Source organism: Lagopus muta, chromosome 16 (genome assembly GCF_023343835.1).
Source record: "Lagopus muta isolate bLagMut1 chromosome 16, bLagMut1 primary, whole genome shotgun sequence".
In the NCBI taxonomy this organism is placed as follows: Eukaryota; Metazoa; Chordata; class Aves; order Galliformes; family Phasianidae; genus Lagopus; species Lagopus muta.
The window spans coordinates 6113048-6134376 of NC_064448.1; the positions used below are offsets into that span (position 1 = coordinate 6113048).

At 51.7% G+C, this 21329-nt stretch overlaps 2 protein-coding genes across 6 annotated transcripts in view; one reads left to right on the plus strand and one right to left on the minus strand.

The window, feature by feature from the left end:
- Positions 1 to 14194, plus strand: part of LAMA5 (laminin subunit alpha 5) — a 78705-nt gene extending 64511 nt beyond the window's left edge. For 3 of the 4 annotated variants that reach the window (XM_048963493.1, XM_048963494.1, XM_048963495.1), the window contains exons 45-80: positions 413 to 627; positions 1214 to 1314; positions 1494 to 1674; positions 1947 to 2090; positions 2172 to 2323; positions 2402 to 2512; positions 2842 to 2953; positions 3713 to 3883; positions 4245 to 4441; positions 4535 to 4651; positions 4726 to 4880; positions 5086 to 5227; positions 5515 to 5617; positions 5709 to 5822; positions 5930 to 6109; positions 6459 to 6601; positions 6815 to 6991; positions 7121 to 7257; positions 7536 to 7689; positions 7802 to 7935; positions 8050 to 8212; positions 8653 to 8778; positions 8973 to 9124; positions 9439 to 9571; positions 9779 to 9919; positions 10135 to 10265; positions 10348 to 10524; positions 10621 to 10753; positions 10847 to 10998; positions 11107 to 11293; positions 11407 to 11559; positions 11668 to 11827; positions 11934 to 12064; positions 12163 to 12253; positions 12563 to 12682; positions 12816 to 14194. In XM_048963493.1, the coding sequence (XP_048819450.1) occupies positions 413 to 627; positions 1214 to 1314; positions 1494 to 1674; positions 1947 to 2090; positions 2172 to 2323; positions 2402 to 2512; positions 2842 to 2953; positions 3713 to 3883; positions 4245 to 4441; positions 4535 to 4651; positions 4726 to 4880; positions 5086 to 5227; positions 5515 to 5617; positions 5709 to 5822; positions 5930 to 6109; positions 6459 to 6601; positions 6815 to 6991; positions 7121 to 7257; positions 7536 to 7689; positions 7802 to 7935; positions 8050 to 8212; positions 8653 to 8778; positions 8973 to 9124; positions 9439 to 9571; positions 9779 to 9919; positions 10135 to 10265; positions 10348 to 10524; positions 10621 to 10753; positions 10847 to 10998; positions 11107 to 11293; positions 11407 to 11559; positions 11668 to 11827; positions 11934 to 12064; positions 12163 to 12253; positions 12563 to 12682; positions 12816 to 12970 (5245 nt within the window). In that variant the 3' untranslated portion in view covers positions 12971 to 14194. Of the gene's footprint in view, positions 1 to 412; positions 628 to 1213; positions 1315 to 1493; positions 1675 to 1946; positions 2091 to 2171; positions 2324 to 2401; positions 2513 to 2841; positions 2954 to 3712; positions 3884 to 4244; positions 4442 to 4534; positions 4652 to 4725; positions 4881 to 5085; positions 5228 to 5514; positions 5618 to 5708; positions 5823 to 5929; positions 6110 to 6458; positions 6602 to 6814; positions 6992 to 7120; positions 7258 to 7535; positions 7690 to 7801; positions 7936 to 8049; positions 8213 to 8652; positions 8779 to 8972; positions 9125 to 9438; positions 9572 to 9778; positions 9920 to 10134; positions 10266 to 10347; positions 10525 to 10620; positions 10754 to 10846; positions 10999 to 11106; positions 11294 to 11406; positions 11560 to 11667; positions 11828 to 11933; positions 12065 to 12162; positions 12254 to 12562; positions 12683 to 12815 lie in introns of those variants that run through there. The other variant, XM_048963496.1, reaches the window with a different exon arrangement.
- Positions 14195 to 14390: 196 nt separating this feature from the next.
- ADRM1 (ADRM1 26S proteasome ubiquitin receptor) lies at positions 14391 to 21294 on the minus strand. Of its 2 annotated transcripts, XM_048963506.1 has the most exons (10): positions 21213 to 21294; positions 20514 to 20724; positions 20152 to 20268; positions 19949 to 20072; positions 19451 to 19537; positions 17190 to 17271; positions 16729 to 16958; positions 16267 to 16424; positions 15297 to 15399; positions 14391 to 14615 (listed from the first exon to the last, which is right to left on the minus strand). In XM_048963506.1, exons 2-10 carry the CDS (start codon positions 20721 to 20723, stop codon positions 14509 to 14511), a joined length of 1218 nt encoding a protein of 405 aa, XP_048819463.1. In that variant the 5' UTR covers position 20724; positions 21213 to 21294; the 3' UTR covers positions 14391 to 14508. The 2 variants fall into 2 exon arrangements, with proteins under 2 accessions (XP_048819463.1, XP_048819464.1); XM_048963507.1 differs by lacking the exon at positions 19451 to 19537.
- Positions 21295 to 21329: the final 35 nt, after the last annotated feature.

Consider the following 21329-nt stretch of genomic DNA (forward strand, 5'->3'; position numbering starts at 1 on the left):
GGGCCACGGCCCCATGCTAGTCCCATGCAGCCACTGCTGTGGCAGAAGAGATGTCCTCATAGAGACTGCCTAGGAGATAGCTGGCTTTGCCTTGAGTGTGCTCTGCTCGAGCAGGATCTCTTTCAGTCCCTTTCAGATGCACATACTCCATTGCTGTCTCCACTGCTGATTTATTTTGTTAGTGTGGTTGCATTGCTTAGCCATGCTTTGCCTTGACTTGCAGTCTATGATAAAGGCATCTTTCTGGGGTATCACAGTGCCAAATACAAAGTGCTTTGAAATCTCAGAGTGTTGTATCAATTACAATCCTCTTGGATGCCCTCAGTGCTGCAATTGCTCAAGACACAGGGGTGGTGCAGCTCTGGGATCCCCCAGAGCCCTGGCTGTGTTTTAACTCGCTGTATTTTTCCAGGTGTGCCCCAGGATACTACGGCAATCCCCTGGTGATTGGCAGCTCATGCCAGCCCTGCGACTGCAGCGGGAACACGGATCCCAACATGCTGTTCAGCAGCTGTGACTCCCTAACAGGCACCTGCACGGGTTGCATGCATCACACAGCCGGTGCGCGGTGCGAGGTCTGTGCCCCTGGCTTCTATGGGGATGCAGTGGCAGCCAAGAACTGCACACGTGAGTGGGACCAGCAGCAAGCATTGGGGGAATAAGGACAGACTGACCGGGAACATGTCAAGAGTTTTAGCAAGGTTGTACAGCATTCATTGGGCTGTGCATTGCACGGGTGAGTCATGCACTCAGTTGCATGCATGCCAGGACAGGCAGCCTCTGAAGATGATAATAGGAAAGAAAGCATCTCCAAAAACCTGCCCTCCAGCATCACAACTGCAGAGCTTCTGATCCAGCCCTGTTTGCAAGCTGCCAAGCCACACCTGGGTTGGAACGGCCTTGCTCCAAGCAGCTCCTGCAGCAGCGGTGCTGGCACTCCCTGGGAGCGTGGGTGTGCACAGCCCACTGCCAGCACTGCTCCTGTGTGTCTGAGGAACAGCCAAACTGCAGCTCACCAAAGGGGAACTGCCCTGGGCAACCGTAATGGAAATAAATTGCCAGCAGGAGCAAATCCAACCAGAGAAAAGTTCTGTATATGCTGTGATTGTGATAAGACAGGGGAGAAATGGGATTCCTTGTCAGGAGTAAGGAGGTCTGGTGTGGCTGATGGGTCTTTTGAATTCAACCTGTAACCGTGTGTTTTCCCTGGCAGAGTGCAACTGTTCACCCTGTGGGACTGATTCATGCCATCCACAAACTGGGCAGTGCTTCTGCAAGGCTGGAGTGACGGGGCAGCACTGCGACCACTGCGAGGTGAGGCTGCCTGTGTACCGTGATGGTGCCTTTGCTTGTCGTGGGTGCTCAGCTGCAGCCTCAGCAGTGATGCAGTACCCTATGGGAAGCTGCAGCAAACCTCATTTCCCTGCATGTATCCAGCATGATAAGGGCAGCTTTGCCATAAACAGTGCCCACACTGACCCACTTTTCCCTAGGAGGGGTACTACGGCTTCGAGGGATGCTCTGGCTGCCGGAGGTGTGACTGTGATGTTGGTGCCATGGGGAGCAGCTGCCAAGCACAGACAGGCCAATGCCACTGCCTGCCCGGCGTCAGCGGATTGCACTGCCAGCAGTGTGCTCCGGGCTACTGGGGCTTCAGTGAGAGGGGCTGCAGAAGTGAGTCCGGCTTCCCAGCTGTCGGGTCCCTCCCATGAAGGAGTGGGACATGGTTTTGGTGGCACATGTGTTAGTCAAATCACTAGAGAAGGAAAACAACCAACCCTTGTTTGGGGTCCTGTGCGTGTTGCCGGTTTGCACAGAGAAACCCCCAGCAGTGCTTGTAAATGGGCAGAGATGCAATTGCACAGCTGGAGTAAAGCCACCCATTCCCTTCCCTTCAGTGTGGCAAAATGATGACGTGGCTGTTTCCTTGTTATTGAACTTGGCAGAGTGTGAGTGCAGAGGGGGCTCTTGTGACCCACGCACTGGGGAGTGCACCTGCTCCAACGGGCTGACAGGGAAGCAATGCGACGTCTGCATGCACAACTATGAGATCCCTGTGGCAAACGGCCCAGACAGCATGAGGTGTGAAGGTGTGTATGCTGCAGTCCTGGGGAAGGAGGTGAGGGAAGCTCTGGCAAAGGCCTCTGCTGACTGTTCCATTCTCTGGGCAGTGTGTGACAGCTGCGTCCTGCTCCTGCTGGAGGATCTGCAGAGCATTGAGATGTCCTTCCCCTCCATCCGGAGCCAGCTGGTCAACCTCAGCGCCAGCTCCATCGCCTGGGCTCGCCTCCATAGTCTCAACAGCACTATGGCAACTGTTGCTGTGCGTGGCAGGTTTGGTGCTGCTTTTTGCCTGTTTGTCCTGGCCTGCTGGCTTGATTTCAGCTCTCTTCTTTTCCAGAACCAACTGCGTGAGTACCACAGAGCCATGAACAAGGTCAGGCAAAGGGCTGATGAGCTGGAGGATGAGAACACGGACCTCACGCAGGATTTGAATGCGCTGCAGCACAGGGTAGGATATTTCTTCATCTTCCCATTGCCAGAGCAAGAGCTCCCCTTTTATCTAAATTGAGGGCTTTGAAGGCTGTGAGAAACCCAGCTCAGTCAGGCTGCGTCTCCTGCTCAGCCCAGCACTGGGCTGTGGGTGCAGGCATGTCTTACATGGCCGAGCTCTGTGAGCTGATTGCTGCCTTGGAGGGCTGTTAAACATGTCATAACATCAAGATGCCTGGAAAAACGTCTGTATGTACATATATCCATGTTTTCAACAGCCCGACTGCAGAATGGTCGCGTAAAACATGAATTTATGCTTCAGCTAATAAATAGTTCTATGTGTTTTAGATTATGATGACTCACAGAAAAGCAAGCCATTTAGAGCAGCATACAAGGGAGACTTACCAGAGAGGAGAGCAACTTCTGCTAATTATTCAGAGTATTCAGAAAAGCACTGGAGGTGAGTGAAGAGTCTCTGCTTTGTGGGTTTCTCCTGCTGGGAATGCCATGTTGTCACTTTGCAAACAGCACAGAGCACTGCATCGCTTAGAAAGGGCTATGGAAAAAAGAAGGGGAAATAAAATTGTGATGGAGATCCACACAGACTTGTGACTGTATAGGTGGACAAGGGGATATTGAACCTCTAAGGAGGTTCCAGTTGGATATTAGGAAACATTTCTTCTCCAAAAGAGCAGTGATGCAGTGGCACAGCTGTCCAGGGAGGTTGGGGGGGGTCACCATCCCTGGAGGTGTTCCAGAGCTGTGGAGATGTGGCACTGAGGGACGTGGGCAGTGGGCACAGTGGGGTGGTCTGGGGTTGAACTTGGAGATCCTACAGGTCTTTTCCAAAGTCAGTGATTCTGTGATTATGAGTCCCAGCTGTCAGACTGAACACAGTGTTTGGAAAAATACGTCAACGTGGCACAAATATTATTAAAAAGCATAAAACTCATCTTTGAGGAGAGATTTAGTAAAACAGAAAAGGACTTGGATCTAGGAGAGGAGGCAAAGCCACATGGAAAGTGCTTGGGATGTAGCACACATTCCTGGTAAGGGCTCAGGGAACAGAAATGTGGCAGAGCCCTCAAGTGATGTCTCAGGCTGGGTGTCCAAGCACTGCACAGAGGCTGCCTGCATTTTGGTGAGAGAAAGAGATGGAAGGTCTCAGTTGCAAAGGATTTGGTTTGAGGATGCTAATGAGACCTGCATTTCCCTGCAGACCTGGTGCGGCAGATGGCCACGTTTGGGGCAGCAAATGCCAGCACCACCTCCACCGAGGAGTTTCGGCAGAAGATGGCAGAGGTGGAGAGGATGCTGAGGGAGATGAAGGAGCGGAGCCTGGGTGGCCAGGAGGAGTTGGCGAGGCGTGAGCACAAAGAAGCTCAAAAGTGTGAGTGTGGGTTAGCAGCACGGGGCAGAGCTGTGCTGGCCCTGCTTGGTCTGGTCATTGGCAGTCTGAATAAGTCACCCTGTGTTTCTTCATATTCATTGTCACGTGAGAGGGCACTATTATTCAGAATAATAGGGCTTCAGATAAGGGTTCTTCGTATAGAGCCTTTCAGGTGCGGCTGGGCATCTTTCTGAAAGAGATCCCATCCTTGTCACTAGAGGTTTATAGACAATATTGTACGAGATCCTGTGTTATCTAGACTGAAAGAGGAAGGGATACCTGGAAAGTGAGACCAGAATTAGGCATTTCCACAGCCAAGCACAGAAAGATGAACACCAGTTCTCAACTCATCCACCCCCAGTGTTGCACCAGGTGAAGAGCGAGCTTCATGCCCACTGGGAGTCCAACCAGGCACTGATGAACAGCATCCAGGACTGGCTGGCACAGCACAGCTCCCAGCTGATGGATCTCCGTGATGCCCTCAATGAGGCTGTCAACAAAACCAGGCAGACAGAAGACTTGAACAGTTTGAACCGCAACAACCTGGAGGAGAGTCAGGTAGACCTGCACCAGATGAACCCGTACTGCCATGCAGTGAGGGGGAACCTGCCCTGACCCCACTGGCTCCTAACTCCATGTCTTTGTGTCTAGCAAAAGAGCCGTGAACTCCAAAAGCAGTATGGGCTGGTGCAAGAGACCCTGAGGATGGCTGAGAATGCCCTGGCCAAGGTCTCCAACTTCCTACAGAAGATGGAGAGTGCAAAGGAGGTGTGTGATGGAGTTGCTTTGATATGGGCAGAGCACAGTGGGGCGACCATTGGGAGTGACACATGTCCTTGCAGGCATATGAGAAGCTGGCAGCCCTTCTGGATGGGGCAAAGCTGCCTCTGACAGAACGAGTGAAGAAGTTCTCTCCAGCCAGCAGTAAAATCCCCATTGTAGAGCAGGCTGAGGAGCACGCCCGGCTCCTGGATGAGCTGGCAAGGAACTTGTCCAGGTGAGGCTTCTGCCCAGCTCCCTGGTTCTGTCATCCTGCTGGGGTTAGGGATGGGATTCCACAGCCCCAGCACTGCAGCAGATTTGCAGCAGGGTGTTTTCTCCAAAGCTTGAGGAACCTGAGGAGCCCAAGGTGTTTGTCCTTGAGGACAGGAGCCCAGCATGAGTGGTCTCTATGGCCCTGACGGCTTTGTCTTCCAACACAGCATTATCCAGGGCACAAACCAAGATGGCTTTATCCAGAGGGCGATCGATGCCTCCAACGTCTACGCCAGCATCATTGAAGCAGTGGGAAAAGCCGAGCGAGCTGCCCATGATGCCGACGAGGCTGCTGGCGAGGCTTTGATGGTATGTGCTGTGCAAATGAGAGAAAGCAGAATTCCATCTGCAGCTGTGCAGCTTTTCACACCCACACACAGTGGTCTGCTGCCCCTTCCCTTTGAGTCTGCAGCACTTTGTGCTGGAGAACAGAGCAACTGGTGAGGCTAGGGCTGGGCTTTGGAAGCTTCAGGTCACCCCATCGCACCCCTGCAGCCAACCCCACTGCAGTTGCCCAATGAGTATCTTTATGTGGGCCAGGGACTTGAATTCCTTTTCCAGGCCCTGAGGCAGCACAGCAAATGTTTGTTTTACAGAATGTCATGTCAGAAAATCTTGGGGCCATCTCTAAAGAGCTGAAGAGGAACAGCAGCAACCTTGAGGAGGGTGTGAGGAGAGAGCAGACAAAACTCAATGGGGGTAAGAGGGGCTCCATCACAGGCTGGTGGCTTTGGGCTGGACAGAGACCCAACGTGCAGAATACATGTTGTTTTTGTTTTTTTAATTGCAGCTGTTAAGGGCACTCTGCAGGCAGCAAAGGAGAAGCTGGCTGACCTCCGCAGGAAGAAGGAGCAGCTCTTGAGCCAGCTGCAGTCTGTGCAGGATACGCTGGGCAGGGACCAAGGTTTGTTCTGGGTGTTCTCTGCCCCCATCATCACGTCCAACTTGTGACCCAAGTCCGCTTCCTCCCCTCTCCTGACCATTTCGGGGATTTTCATCCTGTCTTTCCAGAGGACACTAAGGAGACAATTCAGAATGCCAAAGCAGCTGCCATAGAGGCCAACGAGACAGCTGCGAGAGTGGAAGATACCCTGAGCACCATGAAGAAGAATCTGGATGAGTGGAAAGACAAGTATGGAGGCCTTCGAAATGAAGACTTGAACCAGGCAGTCCAAGATGCCAGGAAATCTGGTGAGTGCTGATCCTGTTCAGCCTCCGGGGCTGAGAACTGTGCTTTCAGAAGCTGTGCTTTGCAGCTCCGAGTCAGGAGTGCAGGGAAGTGAGAGAGCCAACTCTGGGTGCTTCAAATCCTGTCCCTTTACTTTAAAGCTCAGTCTGCAGTATGTATATCACCCATGGCTTTATTGCAAGAGGTTGCATGTGCTGGAGCATTTTCAAGACCCCGTATCAAGGCTGCTGTGCATGGGGAAATGGTTGTGTGATTCAGCTTCCACTGCTTTTGACTTGCATGTCTCAGACCTGCCTGAGCTTCACGTCTCCCTCACTAGTGCTTAAAACAACTGCCTCTCTCTCATGCCAGTGTCCAGCCTGGAAAGCACCATCCCGCTGCTGCTGGGGAAGCTGAGCAGCCTGGAGAACAGGAGGAATAAGAATGCCACTGTGTCAGAGAACATTGTGCGCATCCGGCAGCTCATCACGCAGGCGAGGAATGCTGCCAGCAAGGTGGGATTGTGGGTGTCAGGGGTGTGGGGTGAATGGGGGCTTACTTGGGGGTGCTTTGTGATTGGGAGAAGTATCTGGAATAGCTCTGGGACTACCAAGCAGGGTTGCTTCCTCATGGGAAAACTCCCAAAAGTGCACTTGGAACAGCTGTCAGGCACATAAGTTGGCAGCAGTGGGTTTCAGCTCTGTAGAGTTGGATTTCTTTCCCTCCAGGTGAAAGTCCCCATGAAGTTCAATGGCAGCTCAGGAGTGCAGGTCCGGATGCCGAGCAACCTGCAGGATTTGGCAGCCTACACATCCCTCAAATTCTACATCCAAAACCCTGAGCCCAGGAGCCAGCAGGATGGGGCAGAGGAGGGGCGGTTCATTCTGTACCTGGGCAGCCGTGAGGTGAGTTTGGGACAGGAGGGAAGCTGTAGGTAGCTGCTCCCCAGCTCTGGTGCACCAGGGAGAGCAGTGCTGGGTGCTCTTGCCCTTTCTAATGTCAGTGTCCTGGCCCTGTCTCTCCCCCACGTTCAGGCCACTGGAGACTACATGGGTATTGTACTGAAGGACCGCAAAGTGCAGTGGGTGTACAAACTGGGCAACGAGGAGCCAGCTTCCCTGACCATCGATGAGGAGATTGGAGAGCAGTTTGCTGCCATCAACATCAATAGGTTGGAGATGGGTGCGATACATTCTGAGGCAGCTTGCTGGGAGCCTGTCCCTGCAGTGCATGTGGGTAGTGCTGTGTCCAAAAGATCAGCACCGAAACACCTCAAAAAATTGTCAGGGAAATGGTCTCACCACATCGTGGAGGGTCTGGGGGTTGCCTTCAGGTTGAAAGATGATGCTCTTTGGCAGAGCTGTGTGGGGAGGCCTTTTACTCAGGGAGAGTAACGTTGGTTCTTCTTTGGGCATCTCTACTTCACTTGACCATCCCTCCCTGCTACAGGATCCTGCAGTACGGGCAGATGTCAGTGATAGTGGAAAGGCAGACGGTGCATGAGACCAAAGGAGACAGCGTGGCCAAGGGGGAGCAGGGGCTGCTCAACCTCGACCCACACAACGTGGTCTTCTACGTGGGCGGCTACCCACCCAGCTTCATGGTGAGATGGGTTTCCTAGGAGGCATCAGCAATATCTTTGAACCATATTGGCAGGAGAGGCCGTGATGTTTTCATGACAAAACCAAAATCAAACTGTTTGGTTACGTTCCCAGCCCCCTCCCACTCTGCGTTATCCCAACTACCGCGGATGCCTGGAGCTGGACACGCTGAATGAGGAGGTGGTGAGTCTGTACAACTTCCAGCACACCTTCCAGTTGGATACCACTGCTGAGAAGCCCTGTGCAAGGTAAGGCCAAGCAGGGCAGCACCTGTCCCACAGGCTCACCCTAACCTTTGTCTGCCCCGTTTGGGGGCAGTTGGCTTTGGAGTGATGTCTCTTGTCTCTTCTTGTGTGTCTCAGGTCTAAGTCCACAGGAGATCCCTGGCTGACCGACGGCTCCTACTTTGATGGTACTGGTTATGCGGAGATCAAGTTTGAGAGTCAGTTTGGCACAACCAAGCGCTTTGAGCAAGAGATCCGGATTGTCTCTTACAATGGCATCCTCTTCTTCCTGGAGAATCAGGCAGGTGCCACTTCTGGGGAGCCTTCACCCTTCAGTCCGTGTGATGGCGGCAATCTCAGCCCTACCTGCAGGTGTTCTCCATTCAGGGTTGTGGGGAGAAGATGGCTTTGGAGATTATAGTGCTGTTTAAAGCAGTACATCTGCACTATTGTTAAAAGCCACCAGAGGGCTGGACACAGCCTGCTCAGCCAGGGCGATCACTAGGCTGGTGCCAGAAGGACTGTCCTAAACTCCAGCACTCATGCACAGAGCTTTGAGCTGGACCAGGGTTCACCATGGCAGTGAGTGCTGCCTTGAACCTTTCCATTGCCCCCAACACAGGGTTGCTGCTCACACATGGGTCCCTCGTTGCTGTCAGTGACAGGTTGAGGCGTCAGCTGCAGGATCTGCTTCTGCCAGTGCTGAGCCCTGATGTTGAGCATCCAACCTGCCTCCCACAGGGACAGTTCCTGTGCCTGGCCATCCGGGATGGGAAGCTGGTGCTTTACTATGACTTCAACACGGGCCTGGAGATGGCAAAGCCCAGCAGCAACTCCTCCTCCATCAGCAGCGCCACGAACAAAGCGGTAAGGGGGGAGTGGGTGTCCACACTGGGGCTGGCTCTTCATCTAGAGTCTGGAGCCTTGTTCTGGGGCAAGGTTTAACGCCTGCAGGCTCTGGGCCTCCTTTTTCAGTATGCTTTTCTTGGAGATGTGAATTGGACATTTCATGCTCTGCTCCCTAATGGATCCAGTTGCTCATTTTTCTTCTCTGTTTGCAGATCCAGATCTTCCTCCTCAAAATGAATAACAAGAAGCGCATCCTGGTGCGTCTGGAGCGCCTCACCATCTTCATGGTGGAGCAGGAGAACTCCTTGGAGAATGCTGTCTCCTACTACCTGGGCGGTGTGCCTCCAGCAGTGCTGCCCCCCAGGTGGGTCTGGCCCACACCTACATCTTCATCTTTGGGGCCCCCTGGCCTGGCTCTTCCTCAACCACATTCAGGACTGCTCGAATTTGGGGGGAGGCTTCCTCTTGCTGCCCATCACCATGAGCTTGAGGATGGGACATCTCCAGGGTGGGGTGAGGTGCTAGTGGGTGTTGCTGAGCCTCCTTAGCTAAGCTGGGTGCTGTGAAGCAATGACCACACCTGGTCATTGTGTGTCCTTCCCAAGTGCTCTGTCTGGGGGCTGCAGGGCCGGATCCTCAGTGGGGTTGTCCTGTTAACGCTGCCTGTTTCTCCTGCAGCCTGAAGGCACTCTTCCCCACGGGTGGGCCCATTCGGGGCTGCATGAAGGGCTTGAAGGCTCTCGGCAAATATGTTGACCTGAAGCGCATGAACACTGTTGGTGTGAGCTACGGATGTACCTCAGACCTTCTGGTAAGTGCAGTGCTTCAGCAGCTGGGGATGGGGTCCAGCAGGGAAAGCAGCAGGGGACCCTAGGACAAATTCAATCTCCTCAGTGCTGGGGGCCATGGTGAGGTGCCCCCCATGGCTGGCCATAGCACTGGCCAGACCAAGTGAGATTCTGGATGCCTACAACACCGGGGCTGACTCTCACCTTGCTTCCATGGTGCCTCCTTACAGGTGGCTCGCTCCATCAGTGTCCATGGCTATGGTTACCTGACCCTGGCCCTGAAGGATGTGCCTGCGCTGCAGGACTTCTACAGTGGCTTCAGCTTCCAGACGAGCCAACGTGAGGGGCTGCTGTACTACCACAGTACACAGGTGGGCACCCACAGTCCTCCCCAACTGTCCCGGTAGTGGGACAACCATCAGTTTGTGCAGGAGAATCAGGTGAGGCTCCTGCTTGGGAAAGAGAGGGATTTTGTTGAAATGTGGGCAGGGATAAAAGGGTAAATCCAGTGAAATCTGGATAACGTGGGTAAATGGGCCCTACCTTGGGACTTGGTTGCCCAGCAACGGCACGATGCTTTCTGCAGGAGGGGACGTGCCAGGTGTCCCTACAGAGGGGCCAGCTGGCCTTGAACCTGCTGGAAACCAAAGTCACCACTGAAAATACCTATGCAGATGACAGGACCCACTACGTGGCCTTCTACAGTGATGCCCAGGGGTATGTGTCTTGGTGATGCACAGGTGCTGAGGGGCCAGCAGCCCTAGGGCCCTGCTCATCCTGCCCCTCTCCTACCCCATAGGGTGCGGCTGTATGTGGACGATGAGCTGCAGGACACTGCAGCTGGGGCCGGGGCCAGGGCCAGTTGGAGGCAACGGAGGCAGCAGGATGACCGGGCACTCTTCCAGCTTGGAGGCTCACCAGAGCCCGGTGCCCTCAGCAACCTCACTGGCTGCATCGGGAACGTCTTCGTCAAGCGGTGAGCATCACTGTGCTGCTTCCCGGTGAGCAGGACTCAGCCCCATCCTGCCTTTCGCCTGGCTCGGTTATGGGAACCTCTTCCCCCTGTGTGTAGGAGGTCAGAGCCACAGATGGTGGTGGACCTGCAGCAGAATGTGGAGAGCATCAATGTCACCATGAGCTGTCCTTGGGGCGAGCGGCCGCAGCAACTCAGAGTTGCTCTGAAGAAGGACAGGAGGAAACCCAAGGTATCCCTGCTGACAGAACTCCCATCTTCTCCAGCCACCACCATAGCCCCTCAGTGGGGGACCCTCCTTTCACTCTGTTCCTACTCCATGTAGGTGTCCAGCAGGCCCAGCTCCAAGGACCGCCGCCACGACCAGACTGGGCTCTGCCGGCCGCAGCCCCGCACAGCCAAGGACACCTTCCGCTTTGGGGGATCCCCGAGCAGCCGCTGGGAGTTCGAGGAGATCCCAGCCTCCTTCAGCCAGAGGTGAGGCTCACTCTGTGCCCAAGCCACGTGGGCTCAGCCCTAGAAACCATCACTTGCCCCTTGCAGTGATGGGAGGCAGGGTGCTCCTGTCATCCGCTGTCCCCGCAGGTTCCATTTCTCCCTGGAGGTGAGGCTGAACTCTTCTAACGGGCTGCTCTTCTACGTGGCGGGGAAGCGAAGCACCTTCATGGCTCTCTTTGTCTCCAACGGGCGCTTCATCTTCCTGGTGGCCATCGGTGGGCGGCGGCTGCGAGTTCGCAGCAAAGAAAAGTACCGTGACCAGCGGTGGCACACGGTGAGCAGAGCACTGGGGCTCAGCGAGGCCTCGCGGAGCCACTTTGCTCTTCCTTCTGGCTTCTCCCACTGCACAAAGCCCATGGCCATGCCACCCATCTTTGGTCCTTGCAGGTCTTCTTCAGCAGAGACCAGAGCCGAGTCCAGCTGGTCATCGATGGGCTGCGAGCCCAGAGTGCTACAGTGGCCACCACAGAGCTCTTTGTAGCCCGGACCCCCTTGTACATTGGGGGTGTCCCAGATGGAAGAGCCAAGGCTCACATGATGGTAAGGGCTTGTGGGGGTCCCCTGGCATCACCCCATCTCTACTGGCTCCTGGTCCCACACCACTGCCCCATGCCCCTCTATGCTCACTCCCAGGGCCTATCTCTGCAGGGCACATCGGTCTCCAGCTTTGACGGCTGCCTGAGGAACCCACAGCTGGATGGGAAGCCCCTTGCTACCCCCTCACACACCTTTGGGGTGACACCGTGTTATGAGGGTGCTCTGGAGCATGGGATTTTCTTCGCTGCAGACGGCGGGTCCGTCACCCTAGGTACCCCACAGCAGCCCGGGCTGGTTCCCATGGTCCTGGGACTGGAAAGGATGTGTCTGGTGGGAGGTCCCTTGTCCCCTTCTCACCAGTGGCACTTCATTTCCAGCTGATACACTGGCGACTGAGCAGGACTTGGAGGTGACACTGGACGTCCGTCCCCACAGTGCCTCTGGGCTCATCTTCCACATCGGGACAAGGAGAAGCCCCCATCTCGTGCTGTACATGGAGGAGACAAAGGTAGCAGGAGGGATGTCTTTCCCATAGCCCCATTAGAGGCCATCTCCTGCCCACCATGCTCAGCTCAGCGAGTTCTGATGGGTTTGTCTCTGTGCTAGGTCACCATGAGAGCCAACACCGGGGCTGATGAGTTCTCCACATCGGTGACGTGTCCATCTCTCTGTGACGGGCAGTGGCACTCCATCACAGGTGAGGGGACAGCACTTTGTCCCTGGGTATATTGCTCAGCCCACGTTTACTGGGGGCAGTCCATTGCCCTTCCTCAGATATTTAAACCCCAGCTCCCACCTGTTTGCATTTAATTTGGGAGATTGCAGCTGCCATTAAGTCATTTACTAATTAGAGTCCTCGCCTAATCTTGTTAGTGCTGTCAGACCTGGCAAGCTGGATGTATGGGGTGGCTGCCAGGTCATGGAGCCACTAGCAAGGCTAAGGCTGCCCTGTGCTGCTGCTGGACTTCTGCAAGCAGCACTGTCTGACTCTTGATTTCTTTCTAAGCTATCAAAAGGAAAAACATAATCCAGGTTGAAGTGGACACAGAAAGAAACTATGCAGTGGGACCCAGCCTGCCTCCTGCACCCAGTGCAAAGGCAATGTTCTACCTAGGAGGGCTGCCAGGTGAGTTGAGAAAGATGCACTTCAGCTCAAACCACCCCAAAGCAAGAGTTGTTATTGCTGTTGCAAGTAAGATATGCTTAATCCCTTACTCTGTTATTAGTCCAACACTTGGTTTTCTTTGTTCCTTTTGCAGAAGCAGACGAGGCCAGTACAGTGTCAGCACTATCTCCCCTCCCTCATTATGTGGGCTGCATAAGGAATCTGCTGGTTAACCAGAGCTATGTGAACCTGCTGCAAACAAGGACTGTCAGGGGCTCTGTTGGCCTGCAGGGTTGTCCCGTGCTGTGAGTGCACCTCGGTGTACAGCCTGACACCAGGAAACTGCACTGCTCCCTGGATCCCAGCCATCAGCTGCGAGCTGTGGTCAGCCAGGCCATCTCCAGTGCCTGCAGCACGAGTCTGTGGCACATGGCTGGGGCCAACATCAGGGAGGGGCCACAAATCCACGGGGAAGGAGAGCAGGGGAGGAAGGTGGGGAGAAGGGAGCACTTCAGGGGCATCTTATCACAAATATAACCAAAAAGTTGGAGGAGGCTGTGGAAACAGGTCTGCCTCCTTCCCCAGTGGTCAAGCATCTGCAGCGGGCCTCATGCTGGCACACAGCTTGTAGTATGGGCTGGAGCACACAGCAGCTGTGCCTCACATCCCAAATCCTGTTCCCTTTACCCCACGCTTACAATGCATTACAATGCACGTAGGTTTAGTTCACTGAACACTTCAGGCTGTTAATGACAGTCGCAGACTGCCTTCTGCTAAAGGCTTTATAATGCAGTTAGGACAAACTGGATTAGTTCCATCACTTTTGGGTTTTTATATGCAAGGATGCATTTAACCCTTCCCCCTAAGGTCGGTCTCTGTTCACCTGCTGCTGCTGTGCAAGTACAGAGCTGTGCAAGGGGGGCCTTGGACAAAATTCTGCTTGCAGAATTAGCATCTGCCAATCAGATTAATTTATAAGAAGCTGATAATTAAAAAGGAATCAAGAACGCTGGAAGCACTGCTGAGGGAAAGCAGAAGGTCATCGCAATGCCACTCTGCACTCCGTAGTTGCATTCAGCATAGATAGATACACTGATACAAGTCCTGCTGTACGAAGCAAGAAACTGTTGCTTGAAAGGGAAGAAATAAAGGTTACCTCTGGCCAGATTTGCAGTCACTGCAGTCACCTGCCCTGCCCCCAGCTGCCTTCTGCCTGGCCCAGCTCACCCCTGCTGACAGTGCAGCCTTCACTTGAAAGACAAAAAACCCAACACATTCTGCTCCCAAAACACCTAGCTCACTTGTGCACTTACACATCATATATATATTTGTGTGTATATATATCCAGCCACGTGGGGACAAAATCTTGCTTCCGAAATGGACTTATAACTTATATATTGTTTTTTATGAGGGGTAAATATTGTAAAGTGGGTTTTTAACATGTCCATCTTCAGTGTAATTATGACCTGTTTTTAAGTTGTAGTATTAAAGATGGTCTTTGTAAATCACTGGTACATACTTTGGAGTCAAATAAAGCTTTATGTTATTCTCTTTCGCTGTAGTGATGAAGAGCAAATCTGAGACAGTTTTTAATCCTCTGGCCTTTTATCACAAAGAAGACTGAATAATGGAGTTAGCTGCTATCAAAAGCACCAAAACCCAACTGCACTGACCAGGAAGAGCAAGTACTGCTTAGGTTTATGTTGAATAGACTGAGAAAAAAACAGTATGGCAGATAAAGAAAATTCCTTTATTTGTAGATTTATATAAGCATAATATGAAGTTAGTAATCCTACTGCAGTTGCTTAAGTTAGTATCTAGGATATCTGTAAGGAAGAGCAAATAATTTAATCTAAACTCATATCTTCCTCTTCATCTTTCTTGTCCTTAGAGTCTCCTTCCTTTTGGTCTGACTTCACACTGTTCTGCATTGCTTTGGCAAATGCTTCTACATCTAAAAGTTAAAGAAATTAGTTATTTGCAGTAAAAATTGTGCAATTTCTGGGACAGAATGTATTGTGCATGAGGCTGTGTCACCAGTTGGAAAGCAAACACTTGTTTCAGTAAGAACCTATTAGCAAAGAAGAAAATCTTGATGCTCATTCACTAGACAGCATTTGGATTTGTGCAATTTCACCTTGTGCACAGCCAGCCTCAACACTGAATTGCTTTAATAATGGAACAGATTCCAAATGTCCATCAGGGATAACTGCTACCTTCCCCCTCTGCCAGGTAAGGCCCAAGCTGTGCACTCCTTTCAGCTGAACAGCTGATGACTCAGTGAAAAGCATTCTGAACAAGGTGTCCAGCACCTCCACTCATTAACTCCAACAAATCAACCACAAGGCTGCTCAGCACATCTCTGCAGACCCTCCAATTTCTAAATGCAATCCTGACACCAGTAGTGCAGGGTGGCTCCTGAGCCACTTGCCTTTTCATTTTAAAAAGAGCAGCACTAGAGTCACCTTTTGGCAGGTACTCACAAACTAATCACTGCCTTCTCCATTCAATGGCTATGTGCAGCACCAAAAGAAACAAAACAAAACAAAACAAAAAGACCAGAAGAACAACCACAGCAACAACTCAAACAGCAAATCCCACCAGTTCATCACGTTCCAACAGCACTGGTACATACCTCCTTTATTTGCTGCATCTATGGCCTCTGCAGGTAAGCCAAACTGACTCATTAGCGGGCCAAGCTGTCCTGAAGCTAAGGCAGCACTGAACATGCTCAATGCCTGTGAATTGGAGTCAAGAGTGTCAAAAACAAAACAGTGTACATTGGGTTTCTCCAGCACCACGTGGCTACAGTGCAATAACAACATGAGACAGCAGTTTGGGGATGCTTCCACACCCTGTTGCAGCACGCTGACCACGCGGCCTACCTGGAAGCAGCCTCTATCCCTTACAGAGCACAGACAGCACTGCACTTGGGCCAGGCTCAGACATGCCTCTACACCACAGGCACTGTGTTTTGTAATAAGGAAGTGTTTGCTCTTCATCAGCTGCTGCCAGTGAGCACGAGGCAATAAGCTGTGCTACACTAAGCAACACAACGTCACCTCCTGCCAACTACAAACATTCTTCTTAGCCAGTGGGATTTTGCATATTGGGAAATTTCAGTCAGTATTAGTTGAAGTTGGCCCAGCAGATTTAATCTGACAAAGCGTGTTCAAATGGACAGGTCTGGAATTAAGTACTGGGTTTTACAGAATTAAAAAGGAACACAGTGCTATAAACATTAGCATCTCTTCCCTTCTGTGTGTTCACTTTAGTAACTCAACTTTAAGGAGACTGCTCACAGTCCACTCTTTGACAGGCAGTAATGAATTTGCTGCTATTCTGCTGCCAATTGCCAGAAAGTGTTTTAAATAACGAGAAAGGTAAAGTCCAAATCCAAAAGTGGAAGTAAAACCACCTTTCTGGTCTGCCCTTGGCTGACCACAGGAAGGAAGAAGTGGTGCTCCATGAACTCATGTCCCTCCTTCCCACTTCTAAGGATCAACTTCCTAGTCTGAGCAGGGGAGGGAATCTGAGAAAACAGGGCCATGTGAATCACGACACGTGGGGAAGGAGAGCAGCACTTTAGGATAGTGGGTAACTACCTGCTGGAACTGAGGAGACGTCAGGGTGTTCTGAATCTCTTCTGCAGTTTGTGGCAGAGACTCCCCTGAGGGAAGGTAAGGCATCAACCGCTCCTGAACTTCAGAGTTGGCCAGAATGGGAGCCATTATCTCGGGAGTCAGAACAGTTGCCAGGTCAACTAGGAAGATGAATAAATGGGTGGCTGTTAGTGAACAATAACCCACATTTTGTCATGTAAATGAAGCGTTCTAGTCAGTGGAGCACTGAATCATATTTAGCACTCTGCTGGCATCCTTTCTGCCCTTCTCAGTTTTGCAGCAAGAGTAAGATTCTCAAATCAGTCAAGCAAAGCAGCACATAAATGGACATGAATAAATAAATAACATTTTAGGACACCTCTCAAATTGGAGCAGGACAGGACAGCACAACAATTCCAAAGGACCCTCCCAGATCCAACTGCTGTCTGGTCAGAATAGTGTTACCTTGCTGTCCTCCTGCTCCAGATGGCACGTTCATAGTAGCTAAAATGTTCTGGAGGTCACTCAGTTGGATGGGCTGGGTTGGGCTGGTGGCTGAGCTGGTTCCGTTACCCGAACTGGGCACAGGGCTCGGGCTGGTCACAGATGCAGCTGCAGGAACGGCCGGGGCAGGCGTGACACGGGTAGAAGAGGTTGTGGAAGATGGAGTCACAGCAGCTGACTGGCTGCGAGAGCTGGAAAGACATCGAGGGAATTAATTCAAAAGGCGAGAAGCTTTGCCTCTTCTTTCTAAGAAGTTCCTTTACAAGCCCTTACAAAACAAAGGGCTAATAACCTCCTCTTAGAGAACCAAGCAGCCTTAATTCCCATTAAATTTTCTGTACAGTAGGCTATCATTCCTCCCATCTACGTGGCAACTTCACACTAGAAAAATAAAGCAGACTTGGACCAAATGGGTGCCCTACCTGGATGATGAACTGCTGGTCGGGGGTCCCCCGCTCCCAAGTAGGCTGGCCAAGCCAGGACCCGTCAGTGCACCCAGCCCACCTTCCATAAACATAAAAGAAGAACAGGTTTAGAAATGCATTCTTTTTCAGGTTTCCTGCACCTCCCTGGTCGAGAGAGGTCACTCTTGTACCTGAAAGGTTTTATTTGCTAAAACAAAGGAGGAGGGGGGTCAAAAGAGCCCAGACCAACCCTCCCCATCCCTCTCTGTAAATATACAGCTCTCATTGCCTGATTTCACATCCTTATTACAGAACTGTCTGAGAAGATAGCTGCACATTTTGGAAATACTTGATTTCCAGATGTGCACAAGGATGAAATTACTTTGCTTCATGCTGTACTCACATGATCAGCGTAACAGAGCCCTTTCCCTTCATCTGCTAGTTTCCAAAACTCCAACTCTTCTCTAAAACCTAAAGCCAAGGCCCTCAGCAGAAGGGTGCAAGGGCAGCCTCTGAACCACACTCATACATCTGCATTAATTGCAGCTTCACATCTAATGCTGAGATGTAGCAGAAACAAGTGAGCCTTAAGCATGTCACAGGCAGAATAAAGACCAAGACCGACCCCGCACAGAACCAAAGCGCCGCGGGGAGAACAGTGATCAAGAAACACAGCAGGAAACCAACACCTGGTCTTCCAGCAAACTGAAACAAACAAAAGAAATGAGATCAGAGCCTCCTTCATCCCCACTGCTATTTCTGGCCACCGAGAATTACTGCAGCATGGAGAACACCAGCTAAAAAGAACTGGGGAAAGGTTTGGCTCCTTGGTGTGCTGGAGCTGGCAGTGACTGATTGTCCCCCTACGACTCCTTTGAGCCACATTTGCCAGATGCTCCATTTACCACACGCTTCCTACTCAGTACTTTCTTTACTACATCTGATTAAACACACTTTCCAACCCAAGCATCTGTATTTATCATCCACCTTTTGGGAACTAATCTGCAGAGGACAGAAGCGCGCCATTAACAAACACAATTAAAAACTGTACAACACTGGAGTCAGAGAAGCACCAGCCATCTGCCCAGCACTCTCCTCTCTATAGGACCCAGTCGTGCAGTATGGAATCATGCCTGTAATACTGCTCATCCATCACAGAGCTTTCACAGCAGCAGGATGAAGCTAACCAGGCTGCATCGCGTGCTACTTTATTCAGTTTGTCCTGGCTAGGAAAAGTTTACCCAGGAGCTGCAATAAAAGCAAAGACCTGAAAGAGATGCAAACCAGATGTAAAAGAATCAGATGCTACTCGGGGAAGAGATCCACAAGGATTCAACACAACCCATTTGCTGAGGCAAGCAGATGAGTTATTTGGCTTTACATATCAAGCCATCTTATAGCTAGGTGTAAAGGCAAAGAAAGAAGAGCTGTTGAACAATGTATGAGGAAGCAAGTTTCAGGAGTCCTGAGAAGCTTCAAGAAGGAAGCAAGAAGGTCTTTACCAAACACATGTTAAGCTGGAATCTTCCATCTGCACATCCCAACATCAAATCTGCACATGAAGCTTACAGAGACACTACTGCTAGATCAGCGAAAATGGACTTTAGTCACTGCCACCTGCTAAGCATTCCTTTGCCTACTTCCACACCAAGGTCTGACTTCTCAGTAAATGTTCTACTGGCCTTGGAGCACAGACAGCAATAAGTGCTGCAGTGACTCCAACACAGCTCACGTTCCCTTTAGAAAAAGCAGGGCAGTACTTCAAGCTCTCCCCAGTGTTGCCCAGAAGAGGAAGCCCTCACCTGAGCTTTCTTCTACTGACTACAGGTTTCTGCAGGGCAGGTGCACTCCAACCTTCCTCTTGAACTCCACTTTGCACACAAATAGTCACTGGATCAGAAATAGCATGAAAGTATCCCCAGCTTCACAGCTGGGACATCCACCTGGGAACCCTTGGTTTCCTGCTCCAGTGAATATTTAGGAGGAAGAGGAGGGGACTTATTAGGAAAAAAAAAAGAAAAAAAAAAAAGGCCAATATTCCTTGCAGCCTGTGCTGTAAGATGAGTGTCATGTAGAACCTGGTACCCATTTCCTGCCTTTTTTTTTTTTTTTTTTCTTTTTTTTGGGGGCCCTTAACTCATCTCTGAGGCAGAGCCTTGCTTTCTCACATGACAGAAGTGCTATTCAAATCAATAGCACTATTTGGAAATATTGTCAGGTAGGATTTAACCTGGCAGGAGAAAATACCACTTTGGCATAAAGATATTAAAGCATTTTACCAAGTCCTCCTAAGCCCGTTGGTCCGATCAGCTGCATGAGCTGGTTATGGCTCATGTTTCCAAGAAGGCTTTGCAAGCCACCCTCACCTAAAAACAAAAACATTCTGAAACACAACATATTCACATAGGTTTTTTTTTTTCACAGCACTCCAGCTCAAACAGCAGGAGATTAATTGGCATCACATTCTGTATGGAAAAAACAGTTGCAAGTGTTTACTGATTCACGATGCTCATAAAAGATAAATGCAACTTGGCTTCATAAAAGGTAAGACTCCAGAGAATCTACTGAAAATATACTTCATCTGACAGTCTTAGCTTTCAGTCTGCACCTATTAGTACAACACAGTTTATCTTGCTAAAGGCATGTTTACACTTTTCTGGTATTAACACTGTCCCCAACTCACCCTCCAAAGTCATCGGGAATTGCTCCCTAAGGAACTTCAAGTGCTCATTCTAACACAAGGTCTCTCACATGAAGGAGCAGAGAATGGACTGTACCTCCTAATGCTGAGAGCTCGTGGCCTCCACTCGCATTTCCACCCAAAGCACCAGGCATTGGGGGGTTGTTGAGATACTCATTCACTTTACGGCAATGTTCTTCATCCTTGTCTGTCTTTGGCTCCTGCAAGAAAGTTCTTCTTGGTACAAGGAGAACTGCAAGTCATTTATTCCAACGCTTTTCTTATTTACTTCCCACAAACCTGCATCCAGAAGAAGAGTCGTTTTGATCCTGCCTTGAACTTCAATACATACACACGGCCAGTAGTACACTGAGGAACCCTTTTGAATTCACAATCGTCAGGAAAAATAATCAAATCCTGGAAAACACGACAGAACAAACAGATATTTCAGGAAAAACGTGAACATTACTGTTAGCCTCCCAGAGACCTCTGGTCCCCTCCCAACCATCTGTTCCAAAGGGGATTTAGAAGGGTAAGTCTGTCGAGTCATTGTAGCATTCACATTTTAAACCACCTCAGAGCTCTTCCAGCAGAGCAGGAAACAAGGCCAAGGTGACACAGTGCCTCGACACCTCAGCACTGAAACACAAAGCCGTACTCACATCTTCAACACTGCCCGAGGTCCTGTCCTTCCAGCAGAAATGGATGAGGGAATCATCGGTCTGCTGGATGTAAACAAGGCCTTTCCTCTTGTCCGGGGTCACAGTGCTGCCCTTCAGCGACATCTTTCCTGCCCGGAATTCCACCAGGTATTTACTCGAAGAGCCGCGGGAGCCTGGCACCAGGCTCGGAAAGAGCGCACCTGAAGACATCCTGGGGACAGAAGGATGGGCTGACACGACGAGAAAGCTCTCATGTGCGCTGTTCTCAGCGTGACACCACGCAACAAGGCCCTCAGCTCCAGAACCGAGGGCGCTGCGTTAAAGCTAAACACAGAGCGGGGCGAAAGCAGGACGCTGCGTGGGGCCCCGTTCTCCACACGGAGCACAGCCACCGAATGAACTACATGGGATGAGATCGCATCCCCGCAGTTTCCCTTTTGGGCTGGCACCACGGCTCGGCAAGGCCGCTGGGCCGAGCAGCTCCCACCCGGCCGGCTCTGCCCCGCACCCTCAGCCCGGCCCGGCCGCCTTCCCAACGGCAGACCGCCATCTGCAGCCCGTCCCGCGAGACCGCCGGTTACGGCTCCCCTCTGGGCCCGCCCCGCCTCCAGGCCGCCCAGTTGTCCCCGCGAAGCACGGCAGCCCCGCACGAAACCGCGTGCCGGACCCGGGCCGGGCCCCTCCCTCCTCCGCCGGTACCTGCCGCCTCGCCGCCCGCAGGCCCTGCGCCGCTCCCGCTTCCTGCCCCGCGCCCCGGAAGTCCGCCCGCCGCGGGGCGGGGCAAGCGCCCCCTCGGCCCTCCGCGATTGGGCGACG